This window comes from Colossoma macropomum, unplaced genomic scaffold (genome assembly GCF_904425465.1).
Source record: "Colossoma macropomum unplaced genomic scaffold, Colossoma_macropomum, whole genome shotgun sequence".
NCBI classification, from domain to species: domain Eukaryota; kingdom Metazoa; phylum Chordata; class Actinopteri; order Characiformes; family Serrasalmidae; genus Colossoma; species Colossoma macropomum.
This window is the reverse complement of record NW_023494792.1, coordinates 45,644,722-45,658,148: the sequence shown is the minus strand read 5'-3', so window position 1 is coordinate 45,658,148 and position 13,427 is coordinate 45,644,722. Positions and strand designations below refer to the sequence as shown.

Sequence of the window (13,427 nt, the reverse complement as noted above, 5' to 3'; positions counted from 1 at the left end):
ACTGGCTCACAATTGCCAATTTTAAGCAAAAAACATGGTTAGCTAAAACACATTCAAAACACTAGCACTGTGGATATTACAGATATTACTGTTAAATGTATACATTCCACTGTAAAAGAGCTTTAAAGTGCAGACATTTATACTTTCATAACTTCTAAAGCGCCTGCAGGTTGTGAATAATGCTTGTTTATGTCACCTCTATAGCAGCAATGTAGGCAGAGTGCAAAAAACAAGGAACAAAGGATCAGAACTGGATCAAGCTTCATACAGCCAGCATCCAATCCATTAAAATGTGCATGGACATATTCTTTGGATCAGACCAGGACATCCTTAAATTATACTGTAGATTTTAATTTTGTAGATAGAACTGAATAGTTTTAGATAAACAGTGCTTTACTGACAAATAGGACTGTCAGTTGTTAAGTGTGCACTGCCAAACATGATTATATCAGTTTTTATTTATCATTTTTCTCAAACAGCAGAAACTCACAAAGTCTTAAATCATATAAATATTGCAGTGCTGGGGGACTGAGATTCCCAGCATTATTTGGTGCTTTGCTTTCTGTTAATGACCTCTTAGCCCTTTCCTAAACAGTTTTTATTTAAAACTAAGCAGTTTTTAAATACTGACATCACTTGTGCCATTAAAAATGCTCACAGGATGAAGACGGATCTTGAGCTGCCAACTCTTATAATGACAGAAGAGAATTTTTTGCAGACTCAGCCTCCCTGAAAGCTGCATTGGTTCATGAGTCAAGTGAGGTTCATTGGCCCCAATGCACCCTGTTTGGTTCACTTAGTGCTCTTTGACTGCTTCCTGGGTCAGAGGTCACAGTACACACATGAGCAACTGCAGGAAAAACGGTCAGAGGGCAACACAGATCTGTCAGATTACCCCATGGCTCTGGTCAATGAGTGGAAAAGGAGAGGAAAGCCAATGAAAACAAGGACACACAAAACAGCCAGCCACCTCCTCTCCCTGAGGCTCAAAATGCTGTTGGTTATTAATGGAAAGGAGCTGTTGATCCAGGAGTGATCTGATACTGGCTGACTATACTTAGCGGAAATGCTGAAAACACAAGATAAGGAAAGATGTTGAATCTTGTTGTTATGTACTGTAAGCTGAATTGTAACTGCATGTTTGCCATTCCAACTGTACAGTCTGCCACAAGCATGAACCAGGATGACAGATGTAATTTTAGAGCCACATTTTTTTATCTACACCACAAACACAGCAAAAATGTTAAGTGTAAGACAGAATTGACCTATCCATGCTTCATCTACAAATGCGCTCTTTTAGAGTAATTTTTCCAAGGTTGGACAATTTTTAAAAAATGTTGGCAAAAATCCCATTTAATTCAATGTATTTAGTTGTAGACAGTTACGTAGGATAAGAGCAGGTTACCAGTTTAAAAAGCTGCACTACTGGGCTGGACTTTGTTGCTGTACCTCAGCAAAATTAGACAGACTGCAATCAGCAATGAATTTGTCACCATGCTAGTGTTAGCTCGATTACACGAATCACAAAATCACACCTGATCCATCTTAAACAGTGTGACCTTTCACACACATACAAAATAAATATCATTTCAAATGAATAACACAATGTGAATTTAAGTATTTCAACAAAAACAGAGTTGTGTGCTAAAAGTTTTGTAAGCATTCTGTAAAGCTTATCCAACTTCACAACAGTTGCTAAGACTGAACATATTTGTAAAAGATCAATTCATGTTCAAAAAAAAACAAAACAGAAAAGAGAAAAAACTTGAAAGAGACAGAGAGGCTGCGAGTCTTGGCTCTTGTGTTCACTGTCAGTCTGACAGCTTTTGAGAAAGTTCCAATGATTTGGTTGTCCTTTTTCCTTCCTCTGAGGCAACAGAGGATTTCATGCGCTTCAGCCATGACATGAGGGCACCCAAAAGACCTTCAGACAAGGACAAAAACGTACTACGGTCAGACACACTGCCAGCCAGCAATGCAATCTCAGGGCTCCCTGCTATGCATTGAGCTAAAGCAGGAAGGAGATAAGATAAAGTTAAAGAGTCTAAGAAAGTCTGCTTTGCGAAAATGTTGCAGGATATTAGGCAGCCTTTACAACACATGAGTATTGACTGTATTTTCTGGATAATCTGCTTTTATACATGAGTCAACTGCTTTTTGCATGCAGACAACAGATGGCTATAAGAGACATGGTACTCTTTCAGTTCTCTGATTCATAAATATTGATAAGAGGGTCTACACAATGACATTTGGGAGGAGATGGCAGGTGGACTCAACATAATTCACCCCCTGACTAAAAGATCTGATAACAAGGTCAAAGCATCCATGTGATCCATGTAATTTCGGTCAAAATGTGGGCTGTTAGCATTAATCAACTAAATTCAAGTCCTAGTCAAAATAATGCAGGCCTATTTTAACCATCCCAAGGCACTTTTAGATACAAAGAACTCAACTGCCCTTTGCCTCATAAATATTGTGAATTTTTAACATTACAAGTCTACACAGTTTCAGTCAGATTGCTCAATAATGAACTGTCCCAGTAACTTTTGCCACATATACTCTCATGGGTCAATATCAAACTAACACTAGATAAAAAATAAAAAACAGCATTGTGTGCAATTCAAACTTGTAATTCCAATGACTGAGAGATCAATATGACAAAGAACACTACTGTTAGCCACAGAGCCTTTCATTGTTAATGGTTTTGTTGAAGCCTACTAAAGTACAGTGGCACTCAAAGGACCAGTAGCTGAGTGGAACCAGTATAAAGAGAGACAGACATTGTCCTTCTTCAGCTGAGCCCTATACACACTACACACACTTATAGATATGCTCAAACACTCCTTCAATGAAAGCTCTGCCACTGAATGAAGCTCCTTTTGTGAGAGTGAGGCTGTTGCCTTGGTTGGTGAGTTCACTCACTTGGAAAACTAAAGGTGGAAAAACTGTGACAAACATAAGGAGAAGGCTAGAACAACGTTCTGACAACTACACAAATAATTAGACCTGCCATGATTACAAATTTTAGATTAATATTTACCTTGTTGATGAATCAGCAGTCAGCTCACAATTAACATGATGATAATGCATAATTAACATTTTCCTATTCTGGTGGGCACACCCACTTTATATGCATTTTTGCCACACAGTATTTTCTTTTTCCTTCCTTTCATTTTTTCCGAATTCTGTAATCTCTGAAAGGCTATGCATAGCTATTGCTCATTAAATCCATTTTTATTGTTTGGCCTTTTTTAAATGAGTTTTTTTGTTAAAATTTGTTAGATTACATGATTACTGATATATTTAAAGGTCTTTCAAATAATACACTGGTTTGAGGTTATGCAGAGAAATTCCTGAAGTGCACCAAATATGTTGAGCAAGTTACAAAACATACTACATATTTCATCTGTTCACATTGTGATTATGCATCTGTCTGCTCTACCCAAACCAATTTTTAGTCCACCAACTCCCTCACTATGGTAAATGATCCCCAAAGACAGGTACGAGAGTATCACACGTCTATCTGCAGCATTAGAGAGACAATAGATTAATAAATTTAAAGTCTGCATTTAAGCTCAAGATGAATGAAGTGTTGTCAGAACATGGCATGTGTCCAACAGGCAGAGACAGGCACTGTATCTATAACAACAAACAGTGAGGAAAAAGCACAACCGAAGTCTCAAAACTCTGTATGTTATAAACCAGTACAAACACCCCGTCAGATGTATTTAAGCATAACTCCTACTGTCAGCACCAGTGCTAATTAAAAGGTTGCCATGCCTTTGCACTTACAAACAGAAGTACACATGATGTATTGATATCACCAAATGCTGGAGCCTTTGACTGTAATGCCATTTAGCAATAACAATGCATTTTAATCCCAGGATGAGCTGGAAACAGTTACTTCATGTTTAAACGTGGCTAGATAGACAACTGAGCAGAAAGAATAATGTCTTTGGGATGCTGCTTTAAGCTGATGTCATTCTCCAAGGAAAACTTTCATGATTAAATAAACATTCTGGTAAATGTTTCCAAGATAATAATCCAAGCTTACAAGCTTCAGCAGCTATACTCAATAAATTTGATGCAATTCAGCAGCTATACACAATAAATATTATGAAATTAACTGTATTTTATGCAACAATGTCCATTGATTTTACTCTATTTAACCAAATGAAAAAAACAGCCTGAATAATTTAAATCATTGAGTGTTTGTTCACCATGTTAGTATTTGTTTTCTTAGGCTCCAGCTTAAACTTGCTTCTGTATCACTGCTGTTATCTGGGCTTGCAAAAATCCAGTCAGACTCATCTGTACTAATCTGACATAAAGCTACAGCACATTACAATTAACATACTGAAAATCATGGTTTATTGTAATATGTAAATATTATTCTTACTAAGGGTAGTTTTGAGAACGAGTAATCCAGAAATGCCAACATGTATTCAAAGCTTGTAAAATGGTCTTCGAGCCAGCCCAATTTAATTCAGCCTTCAGGCATTAGAAGGACCTGACTTTTTGTATGTGTGTATTTTTTGTGTGTTGGGGCACTACAGTAAGGTAGGGGATCAGAGCAGGTCTCAAGCTCAGTGTGAGCTGCTTAGTCTTTTACCCGGAGCTGTGCGGATTAGTGGGTGGACACCCAGGGCACAGGCCCAGCTGACTCATTGATCCTGAATTAAAACTACAGCCTACCATATTAAAGTCAAGTTGAAATTAAAATTGACCTCTTTTAACTTGTTAGTTCATGTCCCTGATTATACTAAGCATGATTAATCATATCATATATTTTAAAAGTTGAAATTATTGCTTTCTCTTTGATCAAATTGTAATTACCCACCACAAAAATGCATTGTGAGTTTTGATTATGTCACCGTGCACCAGTGCACAGGGAAAAGTAATATTAACTAGGCCTTGTGTGTGAATGAAGTGTAAACTCTGTAGACCCAGTCAAATCACACACTCCCACTTTTTACTGTGTTCTGAACTATATTTAATATTTAATATATGAGTGAAATCTAAAGACCTTGGTGAGGTAGCTGCACAGCATCTCATGCGCTGTACTAACAGTTTGTGGAGGCTACTCTTCTATGATACAGTATTAAAAACTTCTGAATGTGATTTTGATGAAATAAACAGATCTATCTTTGTGCTGCCAAATTTCCCACTGATGTAAAACCGTTTCTTTAGAAAATAAAGGGAGAGAAAAGAGCTAATATTCTCAGCTGAAGTGGGTATGTGACAGAGTCGGGGACAGTGCGAATCGGAAGCATAGCAGTGCAGAAAAGAATTACTGTACTTACATACTTGAGATGATCTGTCAACCTTGTCATGCCTCCATGGTATACTGCCATGGAGGCAGCTGTTAATTGCAAATTTTATACCGAGCATTTTCTTATCGTCAGATAAGGCTAATTTAAAGTGCTCCCACACATGCTTTCTTTCTGAGGCATCTTTGCTCTTTTATCTTCAGTGGCCATATGGAAAGTGGTGCAGGTGTCTGCAGTCTGAGGTGAGTTGATGTCTGACAAAACTTAATTTCAATTTTCGGTTTTGGTTCAAGGCCTTTGCTGGCAACATTCATTTTAGGATCCAGTTTTTGTGCCTTAACGCCTTAAATGTGCAGGACCCACTGGCAGGTCCAAAGTTCGACTACACACTTCTATAACCTAAGAATAACTTATTCAGTTTGCATTGTGGCCCATGTAGTTACTTAATAATAAGCCTTATGATGTTAAAAGCCTGGGAAGTTATCAAATACTTCCAAATACATATCATGTTTCACATCCCCCTTCTTCCAACCGCACCTATCACAGATCGAAACGCTCAGCAAGCTTGGAAACCCTCCCTAATAGCGTGTTTTTCACTGAGTTGGTAAGTGTGGAATATGTGTTGTGATTTCTATTTCACATTGCCTTTAGTACACAAATTTTACCACAGTTCAGTTTTAGACAGCATATTACATTTTTAATTATGAGGGTGTGCTGGACATACTCAGCATATTTCCACAGGCACAAATTTTACAAGTTCTATTTCTTATGGTTACACCTTATTACAAGCAAACCTGTTATCTCTACAATGACTGTGTTCCACTAATACTATAAGGCATGGGTGCCCAGTCCTGGTCCAGGAGATCTACCACCCTGCAGAGTTTAGCTCCAACCCTAATCAAACACACTTGATGCAGGTAATGAAGGCCTTCAGGAGCATCTGAATATTAGAGCCAAGTTTATTGGATCTGAACTGTCCAGAGTGATACATCTCCAGGACTAGGACTGAACAGGACTACTCCTGCCGTAAAGTACACACTATATATTAGTCTTAATACTGTAAGATTTTGGTAGATTTGTATGTAAAATATTGACATACTGCATCACTTTGTACTAACAGGAACTAATGTTGCTAAGCGAATGCACTTCATATGAAGCTGCAATGTTATTTATTATGCAACTGGGACACAGCACGTCCATGTTAACCTTTTTTATTGATAAAAGACTCCACAGTTAAAAGGTGCAATGCAAAATATCGCACTTGTGAAAGAGCTTAGGCAGGTTTAATGTGCTTTACTAACACATGAAAACGCACATGCAAAGTCAGATCATACAGCTGACAGTGCTGAGTGCACCTGTCCTGACTGTACACCCTGTTCTTATTCTCTCTTTTTACACGCTGTGGTGTTTGCTTTGCAAAGGATGTTTCCATATGAAACCCACAACATTTACTAAACACAGAGGTGGGGTAAGTGACACGGTCCCAAACAGTCAGCCAATTGCATTCTGGGTCAAAGTCTGACATTGGTAACTGAAGTCGAACAGTCAGAGTGGAATAATGTAACCTGAGCAGGGCTTTAGAGCTTTTGTCCTGAACAGAGCCTTCTTCAATAATAAAAACCTGTATCGGTGTACAATACAGGCCCCTATCTGCTTCCTGGCTACCCTCCTGCATTATTGAACTGTTTTCAAAGCACATTGTTTTCTTTGTACAGCACAGGTGTTTTGGAGAGGTGCATTTCTTTAGTCTTTAGTTCTCTTACCTTGTAGTTTGGATCGATCGTTGTCTGTAAGGTTATTATACAGCTGGTGTGATATATCCTGATCTAAAGTATTTCAATGTAATAAAACAAGCTGTGTTCTGCACTATGGACTCTGTGCGATTTGCTTTATTACCCCCAATGTAAACAGTGTCGAACTGTTCTGCTGTAGATATCTGCACTGATAAGTACTGGATGCAGTGTTGTCATTCATAGATTGTGTGCTTTGTCCTTTAGTTGCTTCTTACTGGCTGCTCACTGCATTTTGATTGCATTGTTTACACTCGGCCCTTTTACTTTGTTATCTGCTTGGTTGAATTGTGATGCAGCTCTTTAAGCAGATGCCTGAGCTGCAGTTTTAATAATCAGGTTTATTTTGTGTTATAGCCTATGATATTAGTGCTGGGCGGTATTGATAAAATTTAGTATCACAACATTTTCCAAATATATCAAGGTATCGAAACATCAGATGATATATAGCTAAGCGTGCGCTACAAACTAAATTAACGGTAGTCAGGTCCTGAATAAAGGTGCATTAATAAAATGCACACAGTAGAATTTAAAAACGAAAGGCAAACCACTTGGCAACAGGGACACTGTAATTTATGGGCATTTTGGATAATAAGCTTACCGATAATAATTTTTGCTAAGCATGACATGGCTTGTCACATGGTGTAACGTACACGGTAAACCAGGATATCAGCACTATTATGTGGAGACTTTGGGTTGAATAAACAGGGCATCACGGCAGACAACTCCTCGTTTTCTCTGCCCGACTCTTCCCATGTTTACAACAGGCTAAATTTCAAGACACAAAGAAATAAAGAAGTAACGTAGCCGGAGACGTTCATGAGGCCTTAAGCCGAGCACTCCACTTCAATACGTACACAGGCACGGTTCGACTGCTATTAGACAGTGGTTCCTTTCTATTACAATTTAATTAAGTCTTTTCTTTCTTTCAAGGTGAAGTCACGCTACAGTACCAGAATGACCCCGTATACAGACCCTTTAAAGACGGTTTACAGTCAACAAGAGAGGCTTTCTCATCCGCAGCTCAGTCCTGCCATAACAGGTTCACTTACAGAGAGGCGGGACCGAAAAGAGCATCATTTCTGACAGAAGATGTAGAGAAATTACCTCAAAGCCACTCGCACGGAGCTCTCGTCCTGTCCGGTCGACATCTTTCAAACGTCTCGGCGTCGTTAAAGGAGAAAAACAAGGACAATTCCGAGCATTCAGGTTTTTGTTGTTCTTTATAGCCTTCGGTTAGCCAACTTAGCAGGTACGTTAGGGTTCGTCCGTTCGGCTCCAAGCGCGTCTCGCGCTTCTTTTATTCAGCTTCACATGGTAAAATAAAAGTGTTTTATAGGCAAAAACGTAAAATAAAGCTGCTCGGACGTTTTCTTACTCGACTGGAAACGACTCAGCCCGCCGTCTGGAGGGTTAACGTTACATTTCCACCGCCACAGTCGACCCCCCTCTGTGGCAGCGGCCGCTGGAGCCTTTTCTTAGCGGCGCTCAGACACGTTCATTTGTCCTTGCATGACGTTCGCACGGCTGGCGCGTCACCAGACCACGCCCGAACCGGCAAATGACCACGCCCACCTGCTCCACGCTACGAATACGCCGTATGTCCAAAAGATTGTAGACACCTGCTCATCCAACGTTTCTTCATATATGGATGGCATACATTACTCATACAGCTCATACATACTAGCTTCATGTTATATAATATGGTTATATAAATATATAAGTTATGTAAAAGGTTTTTACGCTCCTCTTTGTTTCTTCCACATACTTCCTACTGAAGTGAAAATTTGTATAATAAAATTTGTATAATACTACTAAACTCTATAAACATGCACATGTAAAACATGCAATAAATGAAAATATTGTTCCCTGACACTTTTGAAAATGTAATATTTAAAAGCAAAAAGATAAAATGGTAACAATAATAACTGCAGGGATGTATAAGACTAATACACGACACATATATTAAGCACATATCTGTTCACCCATCAGTCAGACATATACTTATGATCCATATATTTGTCCAATATTTGACAATTACATATATGCACACAACACATATGTACATTTATTTTTGATATACGTGCATATGTGTACCAGTTTTGGGTATAGGATTACTGTGAGGATTTGACTGTATTCAACCACAAGAGCATTAGTGAGGTCAGGTACTGACCTATCAGTTCTATCAGTTCTGTATCATAAACACCACTTTAATTCATCCCAAAGGTACTGGATGGAGCTCCATCACTCCACAGTACACAGTTCCACAGCTCCACAGCCTAAAGCTGGGTGGCTCTACGGCCCTCTAGCCAACACCAGGCATAGGGCATAGTGACCTTAGGCTTATGTGCGACTGTTTTAGCTAATCACAAACATTATTTACCATGTTCTCTACTGCTCGTGTGCTCTACCGCTCATATGGCCTACTGCTTAAAGGGCCCATATCATAAAAAAACAATTTGCCTCCCATTGATAAAATAAAAGAGTTTGTTATGTTTGTTAGTATGTAAACACTGTTAAACATTCAAAATGTGCGATTTACTTCCCACACAGTCAAAATATTAAACTAAGCAGCAAAAACAGGCTGTTTTGAAGTCATTGTGTTGGTGACGTCACGAAAACCGGTGCACTTACGTGTATATGCCTATTCAGCCTACAGCAGGTTAGACTATTCAATCACGTTAAAGTTATATGGCAGCAAAACAGAACAGATGATTATCATATATGAATCTTAAAAGCACAGAAACAAAAACAGCCTGTTTGATTGTGAGGAATAGAGAGGTCAGAAAGAGGTCATGTAAAAATGAATTATGACTGTTTTTCCACATTAACGCCATAAGTGGACATCATGGAAAATAATGAAATAACAAGAAAAAAAGTATATCAGCCCCTTCAATTCTGTAGTGCTGAGGCAGAAAAACAGCGCCACTGTGTGGCTGTCAATCAGTACTGTCCTGTTAAAAAAACTTTATAGAAACTATTAAGTTTTTTTAGTTCCTGGTGGTGTCCAATAGTCACTAATGGTATTTTGTGTTTTCCTGATGGGTTGATATCACAGTATAAAGGATTCTAATGGTTTAACAGGTGTTCTCTGATTCCAGGTGCATTTGCTAGTTTCCTGATGGGATCTAAAGGTGTTCCTACAGGAAACTAGTCGTCTATAATAAATTAACCATTTAGCCAGTTCCCATGAAAAAGCAAAACCACCAGGTTTTAATCATACGGATGTCCAGAGAGGCCATAAGGTAGTCATAGTTTTCTAGACTGTTATCTCGATATCACAACTTGTCTTGTGATGTCACGATAAAAGTTGTTTTCTCGAGATCACAGTCCAGAAAATTATAACTACTTCATGGCCTCGTTGGCCTTCCGTCCAATCCTAATGGCTCTAATGATCTTTTTTTTCAGCAGTTTAAAAGCAGCGCACATAACGCTCTCCACTAACATCTGTACGTGTCACCTGTTTCGGGTGTGGGGTGTGTGTGTGTGTAAGTGTGTGTGTGTGTGTGTTGTTCAGCAGCATTAGAGTGTTTAGAATGCAGAACAGATAAGAAATAGAGCGAGTAGTCAAGACTCAGTTCAATGCATTTTCAGAAAGTGAATAGCTGTAGTTCGCACTTTTAACCAATAGATGGCGCCATATGTACAGTAATTGATCCGCCACCTACAGTGGAACCTCAAACAAACCAGCTCTTACAGTGCATCCAGCATCTAAAAGCAGAGTTTGTGAAGTTATTAGCCTCTAGTCTTCTCTTTTTTCTGAAACACATGCTAAAGCTCCAGAGTGAGAGATGTGAGCCACATCAAATCAGTCCAGGTGTGAAATTAAACACACAAAAAAGAAGTAGGAGGATTAAAAAGCAGCTTGGGAAATTGTACATTCCTTTTGCCTCACAAATATAGGCCTATTTGAGTAGAAGTAAAAAAAAGTCACTTGGAAAGTACAAATCCATCACAGTTAAGTATCTGTATATGAGTATGAGTGGGTGCTGCTGAATGGAAGGGACTGTAACTGTGTAATCGTTTTTTCTCGTGTTTCACAACGAACACCACCTGCTAACCTGTTCAGTGCATGTTTTCCAACAGGTTTTTCAAAATTTCAGCATAATTAAATGATTAAGATGTGCACTGCAAAAAATGGTATCTTAGCACGTGAAGTTATCTTAAATGTCATCAATACATGTAATATTTGTTCTTTTGAGATCTCACTGTACTGTCTCAGGCATATTTCTTACAACATGCAAAATGATCTTCCAAAATAATGAGATAAGTTGACTTAATAAAATCACTCAAGTCTAGAAATCAGTTAAATAATCCTATTAAAAAATCTTACAACTATCTCAAAATGAGAAATATTAGATATATCTACCAGATTTAAGATCATTTCACTTGCCAAGACACCATTTTTTGCAGTGTAAACAAAGTCATTCATAGTGGTTTGATGTGAAATGCTCCATTCTAGAGAAATTCAGGGAGAGTTTACAGTTTACAAGGTTTGGTGATCTTGTAGTAGACCTATGAGAAAATAGCAGCGTCTTTCAACATAAAATATGGTTTTAATACCTGGTACTGAAGGCAGTCTGCACACGCTTTAATTGTTATTCTTTTATTTACCGGGCAGCTGAACATTTCCAGTCTTAGTTCACATATTCAGGCATATTTCAACCCTTGGGATTTAAACATATTTGCAAAATGGCATTTTATGTATACTGTTTGGAAACAGTACAGGAGAAGTATAGGCATCCTTATGACATGCAAAAAGAGACAAAGTCCATTCAAAGACAGGCTTCTAATAAGTTACAGTTCTCTCTGTTTGAGCTGACAGTTCTTGCTAGAAGGGCAAAAACTCTGCAAAAGGGACATTCTGCCGTCCACACTATCACCTCAATCACTGTTTGTCATTACAATGTCCCAGAAAGGGCGCTGACTGGCTTTTCATAAAATTACACTATTATCATAAATTCATTACATCAGCAACATGTCTCTAATACTCCTGTAGACAAAATATGAGCAAGGACCTCATGTCAAAATATATAATATCTCACAAGAGTTTCAGACATATAAAATCATTCTATTTACACTGCTGGCATTACATGTTTGAATTATTCATGCTATTTAAATTGTAAGGAATATTATTACTTCATATTCAGGTTAATGAAACGGGCCCTATAGTAGCCTTAATTGTTGCTAATTCCTGATTTGATCATGTAGAAATCTGAAAAATGTCTATTTTCGATTAGAAACAAATAAATAAATGAAGTTAATGCTACCTAATGCTAATGTTTCTGGAATCCAACACAGGTTTTATACACCAGAAATGACTATTTCGTAAGAACATGGTGATTATCTTGCCCTCATTATTCAAACAGGTAAGGTAGACAAAATAGCAGATTTTTCCAATGAAATGCACAAAATGTTACTAAACAGGGAGAACAAACCTATGAAATTCCATCATATACAATGCCTCAGTTCAGGAATCACACATTGAAATGCATTTGCTTGTAAGTGATTGAAAGGCAAGCTGATTTGTTCTTTTCAGCATCTTGTTCAACACATGAAAAGCAGACACAATTCACAGTATATCTGTCTTAAAGAGACGCAGACAAATGTGTCTTTCAAAATTCAGTGGTAATAAAAAACATAAAAAAAGCAAATCTTTATATTCAACATTGGCCTGCAGTCTATAACTTATTAAAAGAACCATATAGGACACCATTACAGCCAAAGTGCTTCTGCATTCAACCAATATACACAGAGTAGCCAGTTTAATACATACATTCTACTCGTGCCTACATTCATTGGCCATTATATCTGAAACACCTACCAGATCTGTGTAATTCAAAGGTTTACAATTGCTGTTACTCATTTATCAGCCCCACTACCCTGTCCATTAGAGGAAAAGACCCACCAAAGGACCACCGCTGACCAAACATTTTTTTCGGGGTGAATCATATTCTTAACACAGCCGTGAGACTGATATGGTAGTGTGTGTGGAACAGGTCTGAGTACAGCTGCACTGTTGGAGTTTTTGAACACTAAGTACACTTCAAACATCTTATAACTCGACTTTGCTGGTGTACACACAGAGACAGTAGTTCATCTGTTAATGCACAATTTGATCCATCCTCTAGCCCAGTGGTCACCAATCCTCCTCCTGGAGGTCTACTTTCCGGCAGAGTTTATTTCCAACCTCCAAACAAGATGCTGCCCCCTTTCCAAACCTACACTAATGCATCTTATCCAGCCAATTAAGGACCTCTGAAGAAGTTAATTAGCTGGGGCGGGTGTGGCAGAATGTGGTTCAAAGGAAGGTCAGTCTTCAGGACCAAAGTTGGTGACCACTGCTCTAGCTCTTCATCAATTATCA

General features: G+C 38.4%; 1 protein-coding gene across 5 annotated transcripts in view; it reads right to left on the bottom strand.

The window, feature by feature from the left end:
• LOC118812376 (kinesin-like protein KIF21A) overlaps window positions 1-8,566 on the bottom strand; it is a 55,985-nt gene extending 47,419 nt beyond the window's left edge. For 4 of the 5 annotated variants that reach the window (XM_036577341.1, XM_036577343.1, XM_036577342.1 and 1 more), the window contains exon 1: window positions 8,168-8,566. In XM_036577341.1, the coding sequence (XP_036433234.1) occupies window positions 8,168-8,211 (44 nt within the window). In that variant the 5' untranslated portion in view covers window positions 8,212-8,566. Of the gene's footprint in view, window positions 1-7,033; window positions 7,115-8,167 lie in introns of those variants that run through there. The other variant, XM_036577346.1, reaches the window with a different exon arrangement.
• Window positions 8,567-13,427: the final 4,861 nt, after the last annotated feature.